Raw genomic sequence first — 25,240 nt, 5'->3', positions numbered from 1 at the left:
TTTTCTTTATTCTTCCTGCATCATTAAAGATTTTGCCCACTGAAACTTTCTATAATCCAACTCGAGTTTTGAAGTAGATCTTCAGTTCTTTCAATTTGAGAAATAGCGAGTGTTTTGCCCTTTGGATTTGCCAACTCCAGCTCTTTGCTGACTTCTTTATACTTGACTTGTGTTCCTGATAGCTCTTTGAAATTTGTTCCACTCTCTTCCTTAGTAGTTCTTCCCTTCCTTTTTGCCTTGATCCAATCCCATCCAAATTTCAGAGTCTCTTTTGCATTCTATTATGGCCTTTTCTTTCTCCACTGTTTTTGTAATGCACTTCTGTCTTTCTTGGTCATCAGTATTTAATTCAAGGTTGTATTTCGGTTGGTATGGACTTCTCTTCGCCTTCAATTTGAATTTGCAGAGTAATTAATGAGTGTGTTCCACAATTAGCCACAAGGTTGGTTTTGATAGTTCATTTCTCCATTATCTCTTTCTAAAGATGTAGTCAATGAAAAATTTAAAAAATAATTTAAAAAAATGTAGTCAATGTGATTCTTGTGTAACATCAGTAACATCAGGTGAGTTACATGTATAACCACATTTTTTGTTTTTTAAAAAAGGTATCTGACATGAATAAACCAATAATGTACAGAACTCAACCATTTTACCTAGCCTCTATTCTGTCATCAAGTCCATATTTTGCACATATCAGTCATTCGTCTTTATTTTTAACTTTTTCATTCCAGGTCATCATTATTATTGATGTATCTTGACCGCATGTTCAATCCATTTCAGATCGCAAAAGCTAGTAGGAAGTCCTCACTGTATCATCTTGGACATCAGACTGGTGCATATATCTGAGTAACAGCTGCAGTAAAAGGTCTTCACTGTAAGTTTATGGATAGTATACCATCACTGCACTTCAGGTTTAATCTTGAAATGTTCTTTCTGATGAAGCATGGGGCACCATTCCTTTACAATTTGCCATTCCAGGCATAACAGGTCACATGACTGGTCTGTTAAAAAATGGGCTATATCAGTTCACCTCAATTTACAAATGCCTATGGTGTTGTCCTTTATGCTTTCTACTTCAACTGTAAGAAACAGGAATTGTCACAGATTCATACTTCATACACTGCAGTGCTCAATTATTAATGGGCATTTACTGCTGTTTCTCCTCATTTTTTTTTAGCATCTTCCAAACTGAGGGGCTCTTTTTCGGTACCATTATCTAATAACGTTCCCTTGTTATTTACAGAGTTTTCAAAGATCTGTCACTTTAGCAGCCAACTGCCAATGCTGCTTCTTAGTCTGGAAGCTATACTGAAACCTATCATCGTGTGTGCCCTAGCTGGTATCTGAAATGCTGGTTGCAGCACAGCTTCTGGCATCACAGGATACTAACCAAAGTAAGGTTGTGATGTCTTAGCTAAGAGGGCAAAGGACATAAGTCGAGCCAGCTTCTGGACCATTCTTGTTTATAGAGAAGAAGCCTTTGTCTTTCAGGAGAAAGTGAACAAACTGAGTTATCATTGTGACCGAGGCAAAACTACTACAAGTTTGAGAAAGTAAGAAGAAAGAGGTCATCTACCTTGAGAGAGGATTATCAACACAAAGCAGAAGTCTACTACCACTGGGAAAAGGACAAAAAACCTCTGCTGATGATCAACCACACATCCCAGCACAGTTTGGCAGCAGTAAGGTGAAGGGACAGGAATGGTGAGAAATCTCTACCATAATCATGCTTAAGACTCAGGTGAGATATGCAAACAGTCGCACTGATAGTTTGCGTGCTGTGAACCCACACAGACACACTCTGGAAGCCAGGCCCGATGACCAGCTTTTCAGAGATCACAGGCCTGAAAATCCTACAGAGCCGTTCTGCTCAGTACACGTACTACTATTATAGCTGTTAGGCCATGTCAAGGACAACTCACAGCAACCCTATGAACAACAGATCGGAATCCGGTCTTATCCTGCACCAGCTCTTACACTTGAGCCCACTGCTATAGATTCATCTTATTAAGGGTTCCTCTCTCTTTCACTGACCCTCTACCTTTCCAAGTATGGTATCCCTTTCCAAGGAATCCCCTCCCCTTGCAATACGTCCAAAGTATGAGAGATGAAGCTCTGTCATCCTTGCCTTTAAGGAGCACTCAAGCTGCACCTTTCCCAAAACATATCTTTTGGAAGTCCAAGGAATATACAGAACTCCTCTGCAACACTACAATTAAAAGGCATAAAGAATTCTTCTCTCATCCTCATTTATCGTATAGCTTTGAAATGCATAGCAAACAACTGAAAAGACTATGGCCTGAATTAGGCAAACCTTGTCTTCAAACTGACATTGTTGCTCCTTAGTAATTGGGAGAGGTCGATTAGAATGGTATTTCCCAAAAGTAACACATCCTCTGACCTGACTGCTGGTACCAAGGGTGTTGATTGTAGATCCAAGAAAGACAAATTAATTAACAGCTTCAAACCTTTCTCTATCTAACATGATGTTGCCTGTTGGTCCAGAGGTAAAGATGTTGAGATGTAATCCACACTGAAGGATGTCCTCTTTGATATTCTGTTACAAGCACTGCAGATGGTTCTTAGTTTCGGCAAGCAAGGCTGTATCATCTGCATAATAGATGGTTGATGAATATTCCTCCAATCCTGATGCTACGTTCTTCTTCATAAGAGTATGGCTTCATGGATCATTTACTTAGTATACAGACTGAACAGGTATGGAAAAGGATAAAACCCTGATGAAACCGTTCTTGATTTTAACCCAGCATTCCCTTGTTCCATTCAGACATCTTCTCGATCAAAGTATAGATCTGTACAGATTTCATATGAGCATATTTAAGTGTTCTGGGATTCCCATTCTTCTCAGTGTTAGCCATAGTTTGTTATCATTCACACAGTCTACTGTCTTTGAATAGTTAACAAAACACAGACAGACATTCTCCTGGTATTCTCTGTTTTCAGACAGAACCATGATAAACCAGACTCACCCTAACAGCAGCTGACAGTTACAATGTCCCCACTACTAGCCAAGCAGAGAGCACTAACAATCATTAGGATAATGGTTGAGAGCAAGGAGAGAGGTAACTCTCTGGGGCACAAGATGCAGAGACAACTTAAAGCTGAGTGTGGAGCATGAAAATCAAGAGGAGGAAGAGCAATTCTCTAGCATCCTACATACAAAGCAACAGTAACACATCACAAGAGTAGTTTGAAGTCCTTAATGTAATAAAAATATTGAGTAACAACATATCATATAAGCCAGATCAATTCCTAATCAGAAAAATTTTGTACCTTTTAATTTTTGTCAACCATGTATGTGCATGTGTTGGGATCCAAAAGAAAACCATGTGCTAGATGTTAAGCAATTTTTAACAACAGCTGTTGGAATCGAGAAGTCCATATTGTTTCCGTTCTAAAGGAGTGTCAGCTGGCTTAGTGAAGAACACATAACTCATCTTTTTTGATTACCTTCTGCTTTTACTAAGCAGACTGGCCCCTCTGATGACATATCAAATTTTTAAGTCTCCCCAGAAATGCTTCGGAAAAGCCTTCAGGCAGTACTTCTCTCAAGGCAAACATAGCTGTTCTTTTAACAATCTATGGGACATTCAGTTACAGTATGAAGCCACAATTCAAAGGTAGCAATAAGGACTTCTTTATGACTTGTTTCACTTTCACAGGCTTTATCAAGGGACAAAAAACACCACTGCTTGGGTCAGTTGCATCTCAGCTCGCAGTAAAAGCACGTTAAGCACTGTTTAGCACTTTAAAAAGGTTCTCGGCTACAGATTTGCTGATGCAGCATGTCTTTTGATTGCTTCACAGTTGCTGCCATTGGCACTGAAGAGAGATCGAAATCAAATTAAGTCTTAGACAACTTCAATCTTTTCTCTATCATAATTTTGTTTATTGGTCCAACTGTGAGGATTTTTCTTTTCTTGATGTTGAGATGCAATCGATACCCAATTGATTATTTTCATTTTCATCATTAAAGGCTTCATATCTTGTTTTTAGCAAGCCATATTGTATAACATACATTATCACAGGTTATGATTTTTCATGTGTGTTATGCTTTTGGATTTTTTTTTTATTACCACATATTTGAATTATTTTCTTCCAATCTGCCCTCTCCTCCTGCAAGAATGAACTCAGAAAAGCAATCTTTGTTATTAGAACTAAAAGTCAAAAGAGAAGAACTGGAATGAGAATCTTTTGGTAAATTTGGAGATGCATTAAAATTTAACATGAATGATTCCACCATACACATAGTACAGAAATAAAGTGTGAAAGCGTTTTAGCAATTAGAAGAGTATTTTTCAGGTTTTTTTTAGAATCAAGAATATTGTAATAGAGAGGTGATTAATTTTTTATAACGAGGAAGGAAAACATGGAGTTCAAGAAGAAATGAAACTACCTATAAGCCAAGTGTCCCAAACACAAACTTAAAGTTTGTACTTTTGTAAAATCCTCACAAAAAAATCATCAGTATGTCCTCAATTCTTAAATGTAAGTATGTGTTTTGACAAACATTAATATGTGGCATACTGCTCAGGCTATCAGACGCGCTGCAGGAGAAAGATGGGGCATCTATTGTTGGTTGTAAAGTCCTAACTGGAAGCCCACCATGGACAGACTGTTAGGATGGCACAGGGGCTTAAATTCTATCATAGTTAAGGAAAGGGTTTAAAATGCATCTATAAAGTTGAGTATTTGAGAAGGTGTCTAAGCAGTATTAAAACAGAATGAACCTCTACCTTAAACCCTCAACGAGATGGACTGACATAGTGACCGCAAAAACGGACTGAGCCGGCCAGAGATCATGAAGACCGCACCCGAGAGGGCGCCATGCTGACCTGCTGCTTCTGGGACTGCTGTGCATCACACTGGGCTTGATGGCCTCTAACAACAACAAAATCCCTAATTGATAGAATCAAATCTCTAAAAAGCATTAAATTTAGGATTAATAGAATAGATTGGTATACAATCATGAAACAACATATATTTCTTTAAATGAAATGAAATCACATTTTAATTGCATATTTATAATTTCAAAGTACAAACAGGTAATGTGTAAAAATATTATAATGCTATACCTCATCAAATTCTTCCGTCATTTTTCTGATGATTTCTGCATTCTGCATATTTCGAAACATCTCTATTCTCACAGTACCTGTGAACAACAAATTTTGGAGTTAATCTTTTTTCCCCCAAAGTGAAATACTAAATTTAACCTGGCCATTCTTTGAAAAGTTATAAAAAATTACTGAAATAGTGGATTTATCTTTTCTCTCCAAACTCTCATAGCAATTATTTGAAAGGATTTTCTTCTTTGTTAACTTCAAAATTTATTAGACATTTACAATTGACTATTCCATGGAACAGATAAAGGGATAGACAAAACCTGAAAGGTAGGTTTGGAAAGAACACCGACACATAAAATAATAAATTAAAAACAGAGGGATAAAAACTTCCAAATAAGTTTCTAGTTTCACAGTTCCTTCTGCTTTATTATCAAAATTTTCTAGGACTCAGTATATCCCATGATTTAATAATATAGTTCCATTAAATCTGTGTTCTTGAACATGGAAAGTTGCTAATAACGTTTATACAATTATCAATCCAAGGAAAATTTTAAGCTTTTCTCATCTTATTTTTTTCATATTATTATTTCATTTAAAAATATGGAATTTTTTACTTGTATTATACTTTTATATTAAAGAACATGGAGTAACAAAACAGCGTAAAAATTATAAAACTGAAGTATTTAATTCAATACCAACAAAAACTGTATTGGCATACTGAACTTAGTTTGACATAACTAGCATTAATTTGTAAAGCAGGATATATAATACCTGTCCTTTAGCCTGTCTTTTATCCAGATCCATTATGAAATACGTTTTTAATTTATACAATTCTGATATTTAAGATTTTAAATTCTCTTAAGAACCACCATCAAAAATGTATATAAGATTTTAAAAGCATAAATTTTTAAAATATTTCAAAGAAAAAAAAATATTTCAAAGCATACAATTACTTGAATAAAATCCAGAAACATTTATATGATTTTATTTATGGAAAATAAAATTTAAGAAATTTAATTTCAGTATTAAATTATATTTGCATATTTCAATATTAATTTGCACAGTATAAATTTTGTATCTTAAGTAATAACTTTATGTGTGACATTTCTAAAATCACCCAATAAAATAAAACTTTTTTGACTGTATAGGCCAATGGTATTTTAGCCTGGTTTGGGTAAAAGAAACATTTTGTGAATTAAAGTAAATGTATTATTTTAAAAAGCGTTTTGTTTCAGAGGGTGATTTGTAATAGGATAGGGAAAATTCCACCAATAAGTACTATGGAAGTAAAATTAGATTTTTTAAATAATTAAAAATGAGAATATTAGTATGTTGTTGTGCATTGCTGAAATGCTTCTGAATCACAGCAATTTTTTATCTATATATAAAATTCTAATACTATAATTCTAAATACTGTAATAGCATGAGATGGGGGAAGAAATTATTTTTTGATGTTACAATCTTAATTTAAACACTTCAAGATGAACATCTTTAAGAGTCTGAGTGAGACTTAAATATGATGTTCTGTTAATTAAGTATCATAACATAATTAACAAGGCCACACTCAATCCACTCTACTTAGATTTCCTTCATTTCTTTTCCAAGTATAAAAAATTAGTTTATTTGTAGAAAATGATAACAAAAACATCGAGCTCAACAAAATCAGCTCCAACACTCACAGACTGTGTTGCCCAGAGCTGTCTGTCCCTTTCCAGCTCTGCAGCCCATGTGTGCCTTAGTTTTCTCCTCTGTAGAGAGGCCAGGAAACACTGCAGGGCCTGTTATTGTGTACCAGAGTCGGAATAGGCTCATTGCTGTTTTCAGAGGCAAAAAATTGCATGAGAGATTGCCCAGCTTCTTAGGAGGAACTGGTGGATCCCAACTTTGTGCCTTTGGGTTGGCAGTGCATTTTCTTACAACTTAGTCACCAGCACTGCGCTACAGGAGCCTGGAAGGCACTTTCAAGAAACAGGGTTGAGGCTCACTGAAGTTAGCATCTTAACCCCTATGCTAACCTGCCTTTCCTACAGCTGAGCCTCCTCATTGCTCTCCTTTTCCTAGAGAAGTCTGTTCCTAAGACCCTTCTGTCACTCTTCAGTTATCTGAGGTTTAGCTGACTGCCTTTGACTCTTTACTGTAAATTCCCAGAAGGCACAACTAACCTCGTTTGTCAGGTTCTTATTATTAATAGTCAAATATTTCATTCATTCCTTCATTTGCTAAGTATGTACAGTACTCATTTTTTAGTATAGTATACTGTTCTAAGCCACAGGACTGTCCACTTGCTGTACAGAGCTAACCTGTGATTGCTGTGATGTTAAACCATGACACCGATGTGTCAAATGCGATAATGGTTACCCATGGTAGACAGTGTTTGGTGGTGCTCCCTGATTAAAACAAGCTTGGAAGCGGGAGTGGCATCCACTTCTAAAATAGCTTGCCTCTGGAAACCCTATGAACTTGGAGAAACGATCAAAGTTACTCAAGTGTTGAGGTCTTTTGTTCATAGGGTCATTATGAATCATCTACGACTCAACAGCACTTAACAACAACATGTTATACACAATCCACATAAAACAAACAAAATCTATACATGTAATTTTAAAAAAATCTGCCTAGAAAGGGTACTCTATTTCAGAGAGAGGACACTCTGGGGCCATACTACATGGTGGTTCAAATCTACTAGCAGCTCAAAGAGGGAAAGATGAGCTATCACCTGCCTCCCAATTTACATCCTCGGAATTTGGCATGCTGGAAATGAGATAATTTAATAGAGAAGTATGTAACAATTATTTATCATTAAGCACACATATTTTATTTTAGTATTTATTCTGCCTGAACTCACAATTATAGCTGCTCAAAACAACAAATATATTGGAATGTCCATTTATATATAAAGGAACAATGATACTAATTTTATCCTTAAAATTTTCCCAAATCTATTTAGATTTGTTCAAAAGAGAAAGAAAACTGAACAGTTGGAAGAAGAAAAACAAGAAAGGCTGGGAATGGTTTTATAAAAATCTGAACACCTTTTACCTAAATGTTAAGAAAGAGCTAAGATATCTCTGCAGTCATGATTAAGAACTCCACATCACACATGGAAGACAGACAGGAACTCCTCTCATGCAACTTACAGCCTCTGATAACCTGCTGGAGGCTCAGCTATGAGTTGGTTCTGACTCAACAGAACACAACAATAATAAAACACTGTTGCTGTTGAATGCCATGGAGTTCAGCAGGACTCACCGCAACCCTATGAACAAAAGACCTGAAGCCTTTCTGTAACTATCATCATATCTCCAAGTTCATAAGAGTTTCCAGAGGCATGTGATTTAGGAAGTGGATGCCATTCCTGCTTCCAAACCTCAGTCTATCTGGGAGTTCCACCAAACACTGCCCATGATGGATAGTCATTATGGTGTTTGGCACACCTCTGGCAGAGTTGTTCCATTATGGCATTTGAAACCCCTAGGCACAAGTGTCACAGCAAATCCAGACTACTTCAGCACAGCAAATTGACAAAAGTGCTGTACGATTTAGAAAGATGTTCCTCCAAAATATAGTAACAAGGGATTAAAATATAATCGCTGGAGGCCAACTTTTAAATAGAAGGGCCCTCCAGGAGGTCTTGTTGACTCTAAATAAGAGGCTTAAATAAAAACCAACCAAACATTCCACACTGACCCTCAACCACAACAACAAAGCCCACCTTATAGAGTCCAGCAGCTTCACCCAGTTGTTGTTCACACAACAATGAAATGTATCTCACAAAATATGGCTTTAACTGAGAATTTAAGTAACCAATATGCAGGATTTCAAAGGTGCATTCTGTGACTATTAGTAAGAGATTAATCTTTAGCAATGCAATTTTATCCTTTATAAAATTTTGCAATGCTATCTACACATCTTTACAATCACTTGCTATGCATCAGACAGTTGGATAATGACTAAGGAGGACAGAAGGAGAATTGATGCCTTTGAGCTGTGGTGCTGGAGAAGAGTATTGAGAGTTATCATGGACTGCTAGGAAAACAAACAGATTCATCCTGGAAAGGGTCAAACGGGCGGCTCCTTGGAAGCATGGATTCTGAGGCTCCGTCTAACATACTTTGGACAAGTTGTAAGGAGGGACCCTTGGAGAGGGACATCATGCTTGGTAGGGTGGAGGGACAGCGCAGGAGGGGAAGACCCACTATGAGGTGGATTGATTCAGTGACTGGGGTAATTGGGATGGGTGTATCGGAGACGGTGCGAAGTCGCAAGCGACCTGAAGGCACATAACAAGAACATCATCTACACATCAGAACATATAACCTCTCTGCCTTGAAATTTTTAAAAAGGCTTTTTATATATACAGTAATCATTTAATACGAGCCATAAACAGCATATGATATAGTTAATGACACAAATAACTACATACAAATTCCTACATTTCCTAGTGATTTTACCAAAGTAACAGTTAAGACAAGTGTGGAACTATACAGAATAATAAAAGGTCGTACTTCAAACTAGTGAGATACCAATTTAACCTAATATAAAAAGTAGTATTTCCTTATTAATCTAACTATACATGTAGCAGAGTCAAAGGAACACTACCCTAAGTTGTTGTGTTAGATGTCATCAAGCTGACTACAACTCAAACCGACCCTATGAACAACAGCTATGAACCTTACCCTAGCCTGTAACATCCTCATCTCCAAAATGCAAAGATAAGGGCATAGAGGGCTGAGTTAAGTGAGCTGAACAGAGCATTTCAAAGGGAAGCTTGAGAAGACAAACCAAAGTTTTATAAGAAACTATATGAGGGGCTGGAATTGGAAGAAAACAGTTATCATTACTCAAGGTGAAAAACCTGAAGAACAAATTCAATCCTTGAAATGCAACCCTCAAGGATTCCATGGGCAAAATCTTTATTAATGCAGAAGTATAAAAAGAAGATGGATTATGCTAAAAGATCCTGTAGAAATGACAGAAATTCATAATGACATAATTTATTTCTTATGACATCCCACTTGCTAGAAATTCAAATTAGGATACATACAGTGAACATCTTACTGTGTTTCTAGTAATTTCTCCAGGGAATTTAGAAAAAATGAAATAACCTATTTCAAAGTTCAATAATATTTAATTTGCTCTAGATTTTTCATTGGTGGCCTAGTGGTAAGAAACTTAGCTGTCAAACTAAACCCTGGTTTAAATCTACTGGCTGCTCTGTGGGAAGAAAATGGGCAATCTCGTCCTGGGAAATTTATTGTCTCTGAAAACCTACGTGAGGGTCAGCTCTGAGTGCGTTCTTACTTTATGGCCCACAATAACAACAGTCATGAAGAGAATTATCAATATGTATAATTTTCAAATGAAATTTTGGCCACTTTAAAATTAAAGTCTTCGGCAGCTAGCCTCCAAGATGTTCCTATTTCTCAATGACTACCTCTAACATTTAAGGGTTTATGACCCTCCGACTGGGCATAGGCTGACCCAGTGATTTTTATCTAACAAAGAGAACAGAGTCAAGTGACTACTTGGGACATGGAGAGAGCATGGATAACCTGCTCTGTGGGAAAACAGTGTGTCCTACTGTGAAGATCTTCAAACAGTATATGGAACAAAAGTCACTGAAAGTCACAGTCAGTAAGATCTTCTGCAGGCCGACCACAAAACACTTAAGTCGGGTGCCATCATGTTGATTCCTACTCAAAACACAATGCTCGGGGGGAGACAAGAAGTGCTCACACAGGGTTTTCTTCACTGCAGTTTTTATGGAAGGAGATCATCAAGTCTTCTTCAGAGTAGGAGGATGGATTCAAACCAGCACATTTTGGGTAGCAGACAAATACTTAACCACTGTTATCACTAAGGCGTCTCAAGAAAACTACAGCCCTTGCACAACTACGTTTATGGTTGTGTTATCTCACAACATCAGAGAGAGAGAAGCAATCCAAGTGCCTATCAAGTGAATGGATAGAAAAACAATGGTACATTCACACAATGGGATAGTACACAGAACTGAAAAACAAAGATCTCATAAAACCTTATACAACCTGGGGGAGGTTGGAAGACATTATACTGACTGAAGTAGCTCAGTCACAAAATGACAAACACTACATAACACAGCCAGTATAAAATAAGACTGACATGGGGGGGGGATGGGTAAAGTGTGCATAGACAACGAACACTACATTAGAACAGATGGGGGAAAGAACAGTCTGAAAGGAATATATGATTGGGCATTATATGTATGACAATAATCTGGAACAAGGGGTGCAGTGCAGGGTGAGCTGGTGATGGAGGGAAGAAAATGTGCAACAATGACAAATAAATATTTTCTTAAAAAGATTAACTACAACCCTAGCAAAACAGCCCTAGCTTCAACCTTCTAGGGACCTTAAACCAGAAACGCTCAAATTAAGGTGCCTTCAGATTCGTGACTCAGAAACTGTTAGTGAGAGAAGTTAATGGTTAATGCTCATAGAAGTCAACAGGATACAAGGTTTGTTACATAGAAATAGAAAACGAACAGGCCTGCAAAACACATGGATGATGTTCCTAGACATTGAACTATGTTACCAAAAAAAGTTTCACCAAAAAAGAACATATTGTAAGTTCCTATGTATATGAAATTCTAGAATACAGTAAGTTACAGCAACAGAAAGGGTATCACTGGTTATCTGGGATGTGAAGATGGTTATGTGTCCAAGAGCAATATGAGAAAGTAAAGATTTACTACAAACTTACACAGCTTTTGGGGCAGACCAAAAAGTGTCTTATATTTTTATTGAAATGCTGTTAAATTTCAGTATGAACAAAGATCACTTCTATTTTCAAAAGTAGTATGACAGCTTTCACATACAAAAGTGCTTTAACAGTATTTTCAACAGAAGAGTTGTTAGTTCATAAAGGAAGGGCCATCTCACACATTAATTTAACCGAATAAAATGAGAGAGGTAATAGCATTAAAAGAAATATGGGAGGGATGAGAGAAACAACATTAAAAGAAACATGGGGAAAACTGAAGAAAAAAAAAAAAAACGGAACAAATTCTAACCAACCTTCTCCCCAAACATATACTCCACCCTCCCCAATAAGGTCAAAGGGAATCACCCCATACAAAAGTGCCCCTTGGTGGTGCAAATGGCTAACCAAGTACTTGACTAATAGCCTAGAAAGACAATATTCAAATCCACTCATAGATGCCTAGAAGATAGGCCTGGTTATGTTTTTCTGAAAAGTCAGTCTTGAAAATGCTACCAAGTAGTTCTAATCTGTGCGCACACACGGGTTCGTTATGAGTGCCACCAGGTATAACTAATTACTACTACTGTTGTTGAGGTGTGATCAAGTCAAGAACAACTCCTAAGTGGCCTCATGAACCTGGTGCCATCCTGTGCCACCCTGAATCTCTGACATACTTGAGTCCATTGCTGTAGTCGGTCAGTCACCTCATTCATGTCTCAGTTCACCTAGTTGAGGATCTTCTTCTCTTTCTCTGCTCCTCTACTGACCCAAGCTTTATATCCATTTTCAAGAAAGAGCCCCATTTAACATGGACAAGAGAGCACTGGAGTCTTAGCAGTGAAGAACTGCCCAGATAACCCAAGGGATTACGATTTGAATACACCAGGTCTCTGCAGGAGAAAGCTGGGCAAGTTCCTCCTGTGTGACTAACTACTTGGAACACCTGTGGAGCGTCAGTTCCTGTGGCTCAGCAGTACTGAACAATGACAACAACATGCCCAATGGACGTGAGGTAATGTTTCTCCATTCACACCTCTAAGGAGCATGCTGGCTGCTCTCTCCAAGACACATGCCTGTATATTCTTTTGGCAGTCCATGGAATAATCAGTATTCCAAAACCACCACTCAAAGGCATCACTCCCTCCATCTACTGTCATCAAGGAAAGAGGTTCAAAGCCCTAATGTTCAAAATGAAGAGAATCTTAATACTCAAGCTTCTGTGTGTGTGTGTGTGTGTGTGTGTGTGTGTGTATGTGTGTGTACACCATCAAACTGGATCTGACTGGTACAGGAGATTGTTCCTCCTTCTCCAGCAGAGCATCTGGTGGATTCGAACCACTCTCCTCTCAGACTGCAGTGCAGCTTCTTGCCACTAGGCTACCAGAGCTCCCCTCAAGCTTTTTTTTTTTTTTTTAAAAAAAAAGGTCTTTCTGCTACTACCATGACTGTTCCAAAGAGAGCCTATACCCTTACTTGGCAGTTATACACTCCTCCAATGAGGTCAGAGAAGTCTATTGATACTACTCCCTCACACTGATAACCTACTGATTCTTGCAGTCTTTCCATGTGTATCCTATCAATTTATCTATTCCGTTGAAAGTATCTGCTGAATATATTAGTTCCTGTAAAAGTGTACCATTTATCTGAGTAAAAAGTTGATCTTTCTCCCATGGAACCTATAGCCTAATTGATACACCACCTTTGCTAAGCAGCGAAACTCCCTACAAGCAATCTCTGCAAGTCCAACCAGTATGTTCTCTGTTGCACAGCCAGCAGGAGGCACGTGGTTTGAATCCAACAGCTACTCGGCAGGAGAAAAGACAGGTAATCTCCCATGTGATGTGCTGTCTCTGAAAACCCTCAAGAGTCAGCTATGAGACAGTCCTTCCTTGATGGTAACAGCCTGGAAATAAGTAGGCTTAATGAAACAGTGTGTAACTTATTGGACTGCCAAACACAAGACTAACTGCTCCATCCACAGGAGAAAGATGGGTGGTGCAGTGCCAAAAATTTATTGTTCAAAACTGGTTTCCTATAGGTTTTCTTTTCACCTACAGACTGGGAACAAACATTTGGTAATAACATCTCAGACAAGAGTCTTATAACGAAAGTTTACAAAATACTCCTGGGCCTCCACAAGAAAAAGACTGATAACGCAATTACAAAATGGGCAAAAGACATGGAAAGAATTTTCACAGAGGAAGATATTAGAATGGCAAACAGACACATGAAGAAATGCTCCAAATCACGGGCAATAAGAGAGATGCAAATCAAAACCACAATGAGGTACCATCTCACTCTAGTAAGAGTGGCATAACAGGGAGCAAGTAATAGATGTTGGACAGGATGTGGTGAGAAAGGAACTCATACATTGTTAGTGGGATTGTAAAATGGTGCAACCACTCTGGAAGGTAGTTTGGAGCTTTCTCAAAAAGCTGAACATAGAAATTCCATATGACCCAGCTATTCTACTATTTGGAATATAACCTGAGACTATGAGAACTGAGGCACAAACTGAGATTTGTACACCAATGTTCATAGCAGCATTATTTACCATCGCAAGAACATGGGAACAGCCCAAATGTCCAACCACAAATGAACGAATTGAAAAATTAGGGTACATTCGCACAATGAAATACTATGAAGCACATAGGAGCAATAACTTTGTAAATTATTGCCTAACTTGGGAGGGACTGGAGAGCATTATGCTGAGTGAACTGAGTCCCACAAGGATAAATACTGTATAAGACCGTTATTGTAGAATGAGTAGAAGGATCCAGGAGGGGTGGGAGAGGCTGGAAGCAGAGGGATGTGGATATGCAGGGGGAAGAGGGGTTAATCACGGGGTTGTACAATTTGATGGGTGGGTGGGTGGGTGAGGGAAAAAGAAATAATTTCCGCCCCCCAGTTTTGTAAATAAACTAGTAGGAAAAAACTAACCCCAGCAACTGTTTTGCTAGCCCCTGACTTTACCATGTGGATAAGTGGGGACATAGGAATAGGGTGTGTGAGCCTAACCACAAGGGGACTAGCCAGCCTCACCACTACCTATAGCAGCAGATTTTAAGAATCTCACCACCAGCAAAGCAGCAGGAATGTAGTGTGTGCCTTTTGATGCCAGAGATTCTGTGCCAGCCAAACCTACAGCAGAGCAGGAACAGCAGCAGTAGAGAACCAGAAACCCAACATGAGACAGAGCTGACCTCTGGGAAGCTACTGCACAGAACCTGAGGCAGGAGCCCAAGTTTGTTGGAGGGTGGGGAGAGCCATAATTGGCAGGACTAAGAGCTATGTAATGCTGGCCGAAAGCCAGGAGGCTGAAGGGCCTGTGGGCACGTTCTGGAAGCTGTCATCACTGAGAAATTATACCCAGCTGCTACCTGAAGTTGTATTTTATGAACTTCTGTAATAAACCACATAATCATGAGCATGGTTCCATGTGCCCTGTGAGCTATTGCCAATAGATTCTAAATCCAGTAAAGAAGAAAGAAGATAAAGGAACGAGCAGAAAGAGGTGCGGGACCATGGGGCCATGTTTGACCTCCTGGGAATTGGAGTTCTGTGTAGATGTTGATGAGGCTGTTCCCCCTTCTGGAGTTAGCAACAGTTACATAAGGCCATCCCTATGCTACTCTTGCTCCATTGACAGACAATTTCCAGTCTTGTAAGTTTGGAGGAGGGGCACTATTGTGTCAGAACTTGACAAAATCAGGGTTGGTTTAGAACCTGGAAATATTATCTTATTGTCTCCATCCAGCTATGTATTAGAGAAAAGTCTGGCAGGGATCACAATTATAATCTTTGCATTCCCACTGTTCCCTTGTAACTAAAAAAAAAAATCCTGAACAATGTTGGGTTGTTCTCTTTTCTTATTCAGCTTTTGTTCATAATGAAAACAAGTACATAAAGAACTGAATGGAAATAAGTTGAGTGAAAATGAATATAATTTACTTTTACTCAAATTTAAAAATGGAAAAGAAAAATAGAAAAGAATATGAATCTAAAGCAACTTAAAAGAGAAAGAAGAAAGAATTTGATTGTTGTTAAGTGCTGTTGAGTTGTAGACGACTCAGTGACTCTATGAACGAAAGACCTGAACACTTGTATAACCTTCATTGTTTCTCCAAGCTCGCAGAGTCTGTGGAAGCAAGCTATTTTGGATGCCACTCCTGCTTCCAAGCTAAGAATATGATTAGGAAAAAAAGAAAACTTTAGAAAACTGCTAATGATTTCAGCAAGGCAGAGAAAAGAAAAAAAAGAATTTGCCATTTACAGAGAAGAAATGTGGAATACCTTTTCCACTCTAACAAACAGGGCAATGAGTAAAACAGACAAAGGAGAGTCAGCTTTCAATTGAATATGGAAAAGTTTACAATGCAACAGAAACAAATGTCTTCAAAATACATTTAAGGGACCAAATCCTTCTTCTAATTTACTAAACATCCAGTATCTTGAGCTCAATTCAGACTCAAGAGATCTTAGGGAACTCTGGTGGCTTAGTGGTAATGAATGGTGCTGTCAACCTAAAGGTAAGAGGTTTGAATTCAAGAACAGTTGATGAGAAAGACAGGCAATTTCTTCAAGTGCAATTTACAGCTTCTGACTATCTGCTGGAGGGTCAGCTGTGAATCAGTTTTCCACCACATGACAGTAACAGTGACCGTAAAGGGCAAGGTGGATTCCAGAGCCTTTCAAGGCTGTAAATATTTACAGAAGTAGGTGATCACATCTTTTTTCTAAGGATTCAAAGCAGTAATATTAGTTATCAGCCAGTGCAGCACCTGCGCTCGTTACTGCCTATAACCAAAGGAGAACTACCCCACTATCATCAATTTGGTTCTGACTCCTGGTGACGCTTCTTTGAGTTTTGGAGGCTGTAAAGGCCTCATCTGCACAGCATGTGGTGAATTCTAAATTGCTCACCTTTTGGTTAGCAGTCCAACAAGTAACCCAGCATGCCTACAGGACTCTAGGTCACCTGGATGTCCCTACGGAATTTGAAAAGTAGGGGTCAATGTTTTTTTCAGTGTCAATGAGCACAAAATACAAGTATCAATGAGTTCCACGTCACAATTTTTATTTATGACATCAGTTTTTTTGTTTAAAAAACGATGACTGGTTTAGACTAGTAAAAGCAAGGAAAAAAAATTTCCTAACACTAAATGCTTGATGCTAATGTTATTGTTAAAGTGCCAAAGATCGGATTACAATTGATAGCACCCTTATGAACCAATCTGAATCCTGCCAGATCCTGAACCATCCTTATGATCATAAGGTCATATGATTTGTGTGTTCAAGCATATTATTAAAGACACTGTGTCAATTCACCTTATTTGGGGTCTTCCTATCTTTCTCGCAATCTTCACCTTTCGGAGCATGTCATTTCTTTCCACAGACTTGCCTCTCCTGATAATATGCACAAAGTATGAGAGATGAACTTTCACTATTCTTGCCTATAAAAACAGAGTGGTAGCACTTTCTTCAAGAAAAACATGTTATTCAGTACACATGGCCAATGTCACAATTCCCGTAGTACTTTTTAAAAATTATGCTTTTAAAATTTTGGATGGAATTTTGATGAAATAGTGATTTTGTTCCTAATATCAAAGTTAGGGGTTCAAATTAAACAGCATAACAAGAGATTTTCTGCTTCTGTAAAGATTTACATTTTTGGAAATCCTCTGGAGAAAATCCTCTAGGGTTACTATGAAATAGAATTGACTCAACAGCAGAACTGACTCAATAGCAGTGGGTTTTGTTTTGGATTTATCAAAAAGTTACAAATTTTATATATATATATATATAATTTATTATAATTATATATAGAAAAATATATAACATCCTCTGTTAATTAATATCTAAGAGTATGATACATTGGTTAAAACTTTGTTGTTATGTGTTGTCAAGTCACCTGAGACTACTGGTAACCCTATGTTAACCCTATGTACAATAGCTCCTAAGCTTGCCCTATCCTGAGCCAGTCTCATTGACTCTCTCACACCAACCCCCACTGCCCCAGTTACTCTACCAATCCATCTCCTCAGGCGGTCTTCCTCTCCTACGTTGTCCCTCTATCTCTGCCAGTCTCACTGACTCCCACACACTAAGCCCCATTGCCCCAGTTATTGTACCAATCCATCTTCTCTGGGGTCTTCCTCTCCTGTGCTGTCCCTCCATCTTTCTGAGCCCCCCTCCAAGGATTGGCCTCTCCTGGTCATGTGCCCAATGTATGTGAGACAAAGCTTCAAACTCCAAGCCTTCAAGGAGAAACTTGATTTCACCCTCTCCAAGACAGACCTATTTGTTTTCTTCGTGGTCTATGGTATGTCCATGACTCTTCTCCAGCACCACAAATCAAAGGCATTGATTCTTTTTGTCATCCTTAGTCACTGTCCAGCCCTCTGATGCATAGCAATTAATTACAAAGACCACGGCTCAGATTAGGCATACCTTAGTCTCTAGACTGTCATTGTTGCTTCTCGGTACTCTGAAGAGTTTCCTGACAGCAGATTTTTCATAGTGAAATCTGTCTTGATTCTTGTAATATGCCATCAAGTCGCTTGCGACTCATAGCAATCCTACATACAAGAGCTCTAAAACCTGCTCTATCCTGTGGCAACCTTATTATCTGACACACCTACCCCCAGGTTTTTTAGATGAAGAAAATATAACTCAGTATTTTGGTTGTTTTATATGTATTCATTTTAGAATAGATTTTATCACAAAAATATTAAATGTTATATATAGCTGAACTGCAATCCCAGAGGTACGCAGTTCAAATCCACCAGATGCTTTGGTGGAGAAAGAGGGACAATCTCCTCCTGTACTAGTCATATCAGATTTGACAGTACACACACACAAAGTAAAAAAAAAAGTTATATATAATTGTAAAACTTGTTTTATAATCACTTTTTGTGCAGTTGATTTTAAGTACAAGTTGCATTTAAGCATATAGACCATATGATGTCAAAACAAGATTCTCAACAAATCTACTTTTACGAATTCAAACTAGGCTACAATGCAGCACAAACGGTTGGAAATAGTAATGCAGTTTGCAGAGAGCAAAGTGTCAATGGAAGCATGGTGCAACACTGGTTTCAAAGTTTCCATTGTGGTAAATTTGAACTTGAAGATAAAGTTACAGACTGGCTTTAAAAGTTAACAAGTGACAAGCTGAGGGTGATAATCAAAGTTAATCCCCTCAGAACTACCTAAGAAGTTGAAGAAAAACTCCAGGTCCATCATGCTGTAGTCGCTTGTCATTTGGAGCAAACCGGAAACATGAAGATGCTCAACAAATGGTACCAAAGGAAGTGAACAGAAATCAAAGCACGTGGCTCACTGTAACATGTAACCACTGGAAATGTTCAGTGCAGTGGTTAGGTCAAGGTGAAGTACACAGTCGAAAAATCAGCTTAGTTCAAAAGATGGTCAAAGTGGCCATTTGATGGACTGCATCTAAAGGAATCCATAACTACTTCTTAAATTCTGGTGAAATCACTCCAGCAGAAAAGTACTACAATGCAACTGTCAAAATAGCAGCAAAATTAACATTTCCATCAGCATTGGTAAACAGATACGGTCTAATCTGCACATTGCTAGACACACATTGCACAAACTATCCTCCACAAGTCCAAGGAAGTCGGCTATCAAACTGCTTCACTAAGCATATTCAGGAGACCTCTGCACAACTGACTACCACTTCTTTGAGCAATCGGACAAGTTTTCACAGGGAACCTCTTCCAATGACCAAGGTGCGTCCCCATCCCAAATGTTTTCAGAGAATTATCAGCTCCAGAATGCTGGGATTTTATGCTATTAGAATAAACAAACTTGTATCTTGTTGGCAAAATAATTTAAGAAGTACAGATTGTAACAGTTCCTATTTTGAGCAATAAAATGAAATTTCAGAATAGTTACGGAATTTTTAAAAATGAGGTTTAAAAACTTGCATTAGTCCTCCCTTTAGAGTTCTGTAGCTTTTATATAATGTTCTCACTGTGTTGCAGAATTCCATCCCAAATCATCTTACATTTAGCTGTCATGCTTCCTTAGACTTTCTCACTCACTCATTACCATCCAACTGGAACCAACACTTGGCTGGCCTTCATGCGGGTTTTTAAAGCTATAAATCACAAGGGAGCAGACTGTCTACCAGGGAGCTGCTGGTGGACTCCAGCCAGGCATGGCCTTTGGTGTAGCAGGGCAGTTCTCAGCAGACCATCCCCCCAGAGCTCCTCTAGCTCTTCTAGATTGAACGCGGTTCTCAAATTAGGTTGCTTTTAATAATAGCCTTGGCAGTTTCCAGAAGCACATTTAATGTACACAGCGCATTACCAAGGTTGTGTTTCTCTGATGGCTCACAGTTAAGGGAGGGAAATATCGTGGTCTAGTCCCAGGGAGATGTGCTTACGCGGCTAAACCGAAGACTCTGGCATGCAGAACCCCCTAGTGGCTCCCTGGGACGCAGATGGGCAGTCTACTCCCAATGATTTACAGTCTCAGTGACCCAATGGAGGGTCAGCTCGGAGTCAGTTCTGGCTCAACAGGAAGGAGATCAGAATTGAGTAAATAATCAGTTCAGTCAGAATATCCAGGATGCTTACAGAGTGTTAGCAAATGGAAAGTAAACAGCAAAAAATAAAAATCACGGTGGTCTCTAAAATAGCAACATAGAAAGTAAGAAGTGGCTCGTGCATGGCTGGGTGGGCACACCTGCAGGTCTGGCTGGTTCAAGCACATAATTCATGTTACAAGCTAGGTGCAAGCATGACTGCTTTTGTTTGTTCTGTCATGGGCAGCCCACACTAAACCCTTTTTCAGACTCCTTTGCGGCTTGGGAGGGGGTTGGGAGCAGTGTACCAAGAGTGAGATTTCTGCTGACACCTCTGGATCTCTTAGCAGAGATTTCTGCCTAACCCAGTCCAGTGCTATTACACGGCGTTCTCTCAGTAGTAACCACATTCGAGTCCTCCGTTTCACTACCTGTTTCTGCTTATCCTGGCGACTGCTTTTTTCCCCAGTGCTAGTTATGTCCTAAGAAAGCTCAAGTAGCCTAGTGATAAGCAGCTGTGCTACAATCCCAAAGACACTCGGTTCAAACCTACCAGCTGCTCTGCGGGAGAAGGATGGGCAATTTCTTCCTGTGAGATTTACTGCCTCTAAAAACCTGGTGGAGGGTCAGCTATTCTAACTCTATGACAAACAAGAAACATTCTAACATGACTGCTGGTTCTTTCTGATGAAGTTTTTAACCGTATTCCCATGTTGACAACTTCACCCTGACATCAGGATTAGGGGAAAGAACTGTTTCTCCATTCACCTTCCTCTGGAAGAACGTTTACATACATTCTCTAACCCTGGAAGATTCAGAGAGCCTGTCTTTTACTGGTCTCACTTCCCCTCCTGATCTGGCCCCCAGCTGATCTCTCATTCAGGTACGCATATTGGTAACAGATCTGGGGTGACTTTTAGAACCAGGTCGCAAATGCCAAATCATCCACTACAAGAGGGTTCTGTACCTACCAAGGTACTATATGAAGCTGTATCAACTTCCTCAACTACATTACCACATGAATTATTCTAGTCCTCTGTGGTATCAGAAACCCTGAAAATTGGTTTTTCTATCCATTGCAATAGCTCCTTTGGGGGCATGGTTTCCAGCTACCTTAACTCTGGACCTGTGGTCATGCAAATTATAAACAGCTATGGGTCCAATTTAAGTGAGTGCTTTCCACACTCTGAAAAACTGGTGGAGAGAGAGTGAAGAGGCTTGGCACTACTGTGAAGAGACGGCTACAATGTAATAAACTAGAGGAACCCGGAGATGGAGCTATAGTTAAAAGTTTTGCTTGCTGAAAGACTGAAAGAAAAGCTGACTTGTAACCACCCTGAGATAAAAGTTTGCTGGATGACTGGGGAAACTACAGGCTTTTTGCATTTGTGCTGCTGAACTGAACCTACTGAAACTGGACTTCCACTCATCGAAGAACAGTGCCTTGATAATCTGGCCTGGGAATGCTGGGCCAAACCTGGACTTGTACTGTGGGATATGATGTGCCTCTCCCACTCCTCACTCTGTTTCCCTAATAAACCTACAATGTGAGTCCAGTCTATGAGGCAAGTGGCAACACAGCCTGGACCCACTGACTGTAAAACAGGTGCAGGAGCATGTGGTGGCATTTTTGACCATATAGTTATTTATACAGTACTATGAATAGTATAGATGGGGTCAGTTGGTTCACCTTTAGGAAGCAGGTTGAAGTCAGACTCGGCCACCCATCCTGCACCTGTTCCTTAAACAACTCCTCCTTGCTAATCTTTAAGTGTCCAGTAGTAAGAAACCAGGATGCAATAATTCAATATTGATTTATTTTATTGATTCATTTCTAGTATGAATGTATAGTTATTTCAGAATTAGCAGCCCAAATCCTTGTGAGAAAGTTTTAAGAACTATAGTGTTTACATGGTTCTTTTCACCCTTCTGTCTTACAGCCACCATTCACTTGCACTGAAGTCAATATCCTGTCCTCTAACTGTTCAGTGAAATTTCATATTTTAACAATTATGTTCTTACCAATGTCTTCTGTGACTTGATAGTACATTATTTTTTTTATATTACATCCTTTTTATTGAACAGCCACTACCACCAGGAAGAAATAGATGAAAAAAAGGTAAGAGTAAATGGTGTGTTATTAGCAATTAGATACTAGCTGCAATTGATACTTTATAGGTCGTGAGCATAATAGTGACAAAAAGGTTGAGTAATTTCACAAAAATTTCCCCATTTATTTTAAGTGTTCATCTGTGGATAGTCAGACTTCTTAAAAAACTTTTTTATACTTCAGAGTCATTATTTAAATGCTTCCAAGACGATTTTATTTAATCTTCATTTTCTTTTTTTCCTATTATTTTTGATAAATGAGTAGTATTTCATTGTATAAATTTTCCATATTTTATTCATTTTCCCAACTTATTGATTGCCGGTTTTGGCTACTATGAATAAGACTACTAAGATGAATCATCTCTTTCTCATTGACACTGACTTGGTTGAAACCCATAGCTAATTCTCCTTTGTGTTTTTGAGCCAGAAAGCGACATGAGAGGAGACAGTTGGCTTATTTGATCTGTCAGGGAAGTGTGGCCTTTGAGCTAGCACCACAACTCCCTAGAGACAACATCATCAGAGTGTCTTAAGAACATTCATACACAGGTTTCTGTGTGAATGAAAATTTTCAATTCAACTGAGTAGAGACCTAAGAATAGCTAAAGGATTATATGGTTTAAGACTGTGTTTAGTTTAGCAGAAACTGCACTAATAACATTGGCAACTGCGTTAATAACAATCAATAACCTTGACAGTATGAATCAAGTACTCAATGACAATTTTGAAGATCATTATTTAGAATTGGAAACCATGATAATGATTAGTCACATGAGTTCTTGTAATGCAGAACAATTTAACATGTTAAAAATTACCTATTTGTGAGTCTATCCAAATAGCACACATTCAAATTTTTTATATACTAGGGAGCTCTGGTGACCTAGTGGCAAGAAGTTGTGTTGCAATCCCAAAGGCACGCAGTTTAGATGCAACAGCTGCTCTGTGGATGAAGGATGGGAAATCTCCTTCCGTGTGATTAACGGCCTCTGAAAACCCGCTGGAGGGTCAGCTATGGGTTGAATACAATTGAAGGCATATGACAAAAACAACAACATACTTAAATGAAATATAATCATAGGATAAAAATAAAATTTCACTTTAACTGAACAAATTATCTTGTAGGGAGTTCTGGCAGGATAGTGGGTTGGGAGTGGTGCTGCTAATAAAAAAAAAAGCACCTATCTGGCAGTTTTAATCTACCACCTGTTCTGTGGCAGAAGATGGGCAATTTACAGCCCCTCAAAATCTGCAGGAGGATCAACTATTAGTCAATTTTGATTCTACAGCAATTAGTGGAATAGAGAAACAATTATCTTGTAGATTTGCAACTGAATTTAAATTCGACACTTGTATTACTTTATTTTGTTGTTACGTGCTGTCAAGTCTCCTGCCACTCACAGCTACCCTATGTACAAGAGCCCTAAACCCTGCTGTATCCTGTGCCAACCTTATTGTCTCTGACACATCTACCCCTATTGCCCCAGTGGCTGAAGTACTTCATCTCATTGAGGGTCTTCATCTCCTGTGCTGTCCTTCCACCCTCCAAAGCATGGTGTCACTCTCCAAGGACCAGCCCCTTCTTGTAGTATGTCCAAAATATGTCAGATAAAGCTTCAGAATCCGTGCCTCCAAGCAGCAGTCGGGTTTCTCCTTCTCCATGGAGAACCTGTCTGTTCTTTTAGCAGTCTATGGTATATTCAACACTCTTCTCCAGCAACACAGCACAAAGGCATCATTTCTCTATCATCCCTAGTCACTGCCCAACTCTCCAATGCAGAGCAAGCAAATGCAAAGACTATGGCCTGTTTATCAGGCCATTATTAGTCTCCTGGCTGACGTCATGTTCTTCAGTACTCTGGAGAGGTCCCTGACAGCCTACTTCCCCAATGCAATTCGTCTATTGATTTCCTGGCTGCTGGTACCAAGAATGTTGATTATGGAGCCAAGCAAATTAAAACTGTTAACAATCTCAATCTCTTCACCATCCATCTTGATGCTGCCAATTGGCCCAGTGGTGAGAATCTTTGTTTTCTTGATGTTGAGCTTCAATCCATATTGAAGGCTTCCAGTCCTTGACCTTCTAAGCAAGCGCTTCAGGTCCTCCTCAGTTTCAGCAAGCAGGGTTGTGTCATCTGCATAACGCAGGTTGTTGATGAATCTTCCTCCAATCCTGATGCCACATTCCTCCTCATACAGCCAGCCTCCCAGATAATCTGTTCTGATTGAAAAGGCATGGAGACAGAATACATCCCTGGTGTACATCTTCCCCAATTTTGAACCATGCAATGCCACCTTGCTCTGTTCTGGCGACAGTCTCCTGGTCCAAGTATATGTTCTGCATAAGCACAATCAAATGTTCTGGGATTCCCATTCTTCTCAGAGTCAACCACAGTTTATTGTGATCCACACAGTCAAATGCCTTTACATAGTCAATCAAACACAGACAGACATTCCTCTGGTACTCTCTGCTTTCAGATCCATCTGACATTCACTATAATATCCTTAGTACCACGGCCTCTTCTAAACCCAGCCTGCACATCCAGCAGTTCTCTACTGACATGCTGCTACAGTTGTTTTTCAATAATTTTCAGCAGAATCTTGCTTGCAAGTGATATTAATGATATTATTTTAACTACAAGTAATTTATAAAAATCAACGGAACAGTTCAGAAAAGTTTACAAAATAATGACTATCCACAACTAAGGCTACACCTACCGGACATAAAAGCTTACATTCTCAATTAGAAATGTTATTAAAT

At 38.9% G+C, this 25,240-nt stretch overlaps 1 protein-coding gene across 2 annotated transcripts in view; it reads right to left on the bottom strand.

Annotated features, from left to right (window-relative positions):
• The window catches only part of STAG1 (stromal antigen 1), a 256,619-nt gene that overhangs the window by 144,941 nt on the left and 86,438 nt on the right, over window positions 1-25,240 (bottom strand). For both annotated transcript variants that reach the window (XM_006883361.1, XM_006883362.1), the window contains exon 5: window positions 5,094-5,170. In XM_006883361.1, the coding sequence (XP_006883423.1) occupies window positions 5,094-5,170 (77 nt within the window). The remainder of the gene's footprint in view (window positions 1-5,093; window positions 5,171-25,240) is intronic.

Source organism: Elephantulus edwardii, unplaced genomic scaffold, assembly GCF_000299155.1.
Source record: "Elephantulus edwardii isolate Elephantulus edwardi_28Jun2011 unplaced genomic scaffold, EleEdw1.0 scaffold00027, whole genome shotgun sequence".
NCBI lineage: Eukaryota > Metazoa > Chordata > Mammalia > Macroscelidea > Macroscelididae > Elephantulus > Elephantulus edwardii.
This window is presented reverse-complemented; position numbering and strand designations above follow the sequence as displayed.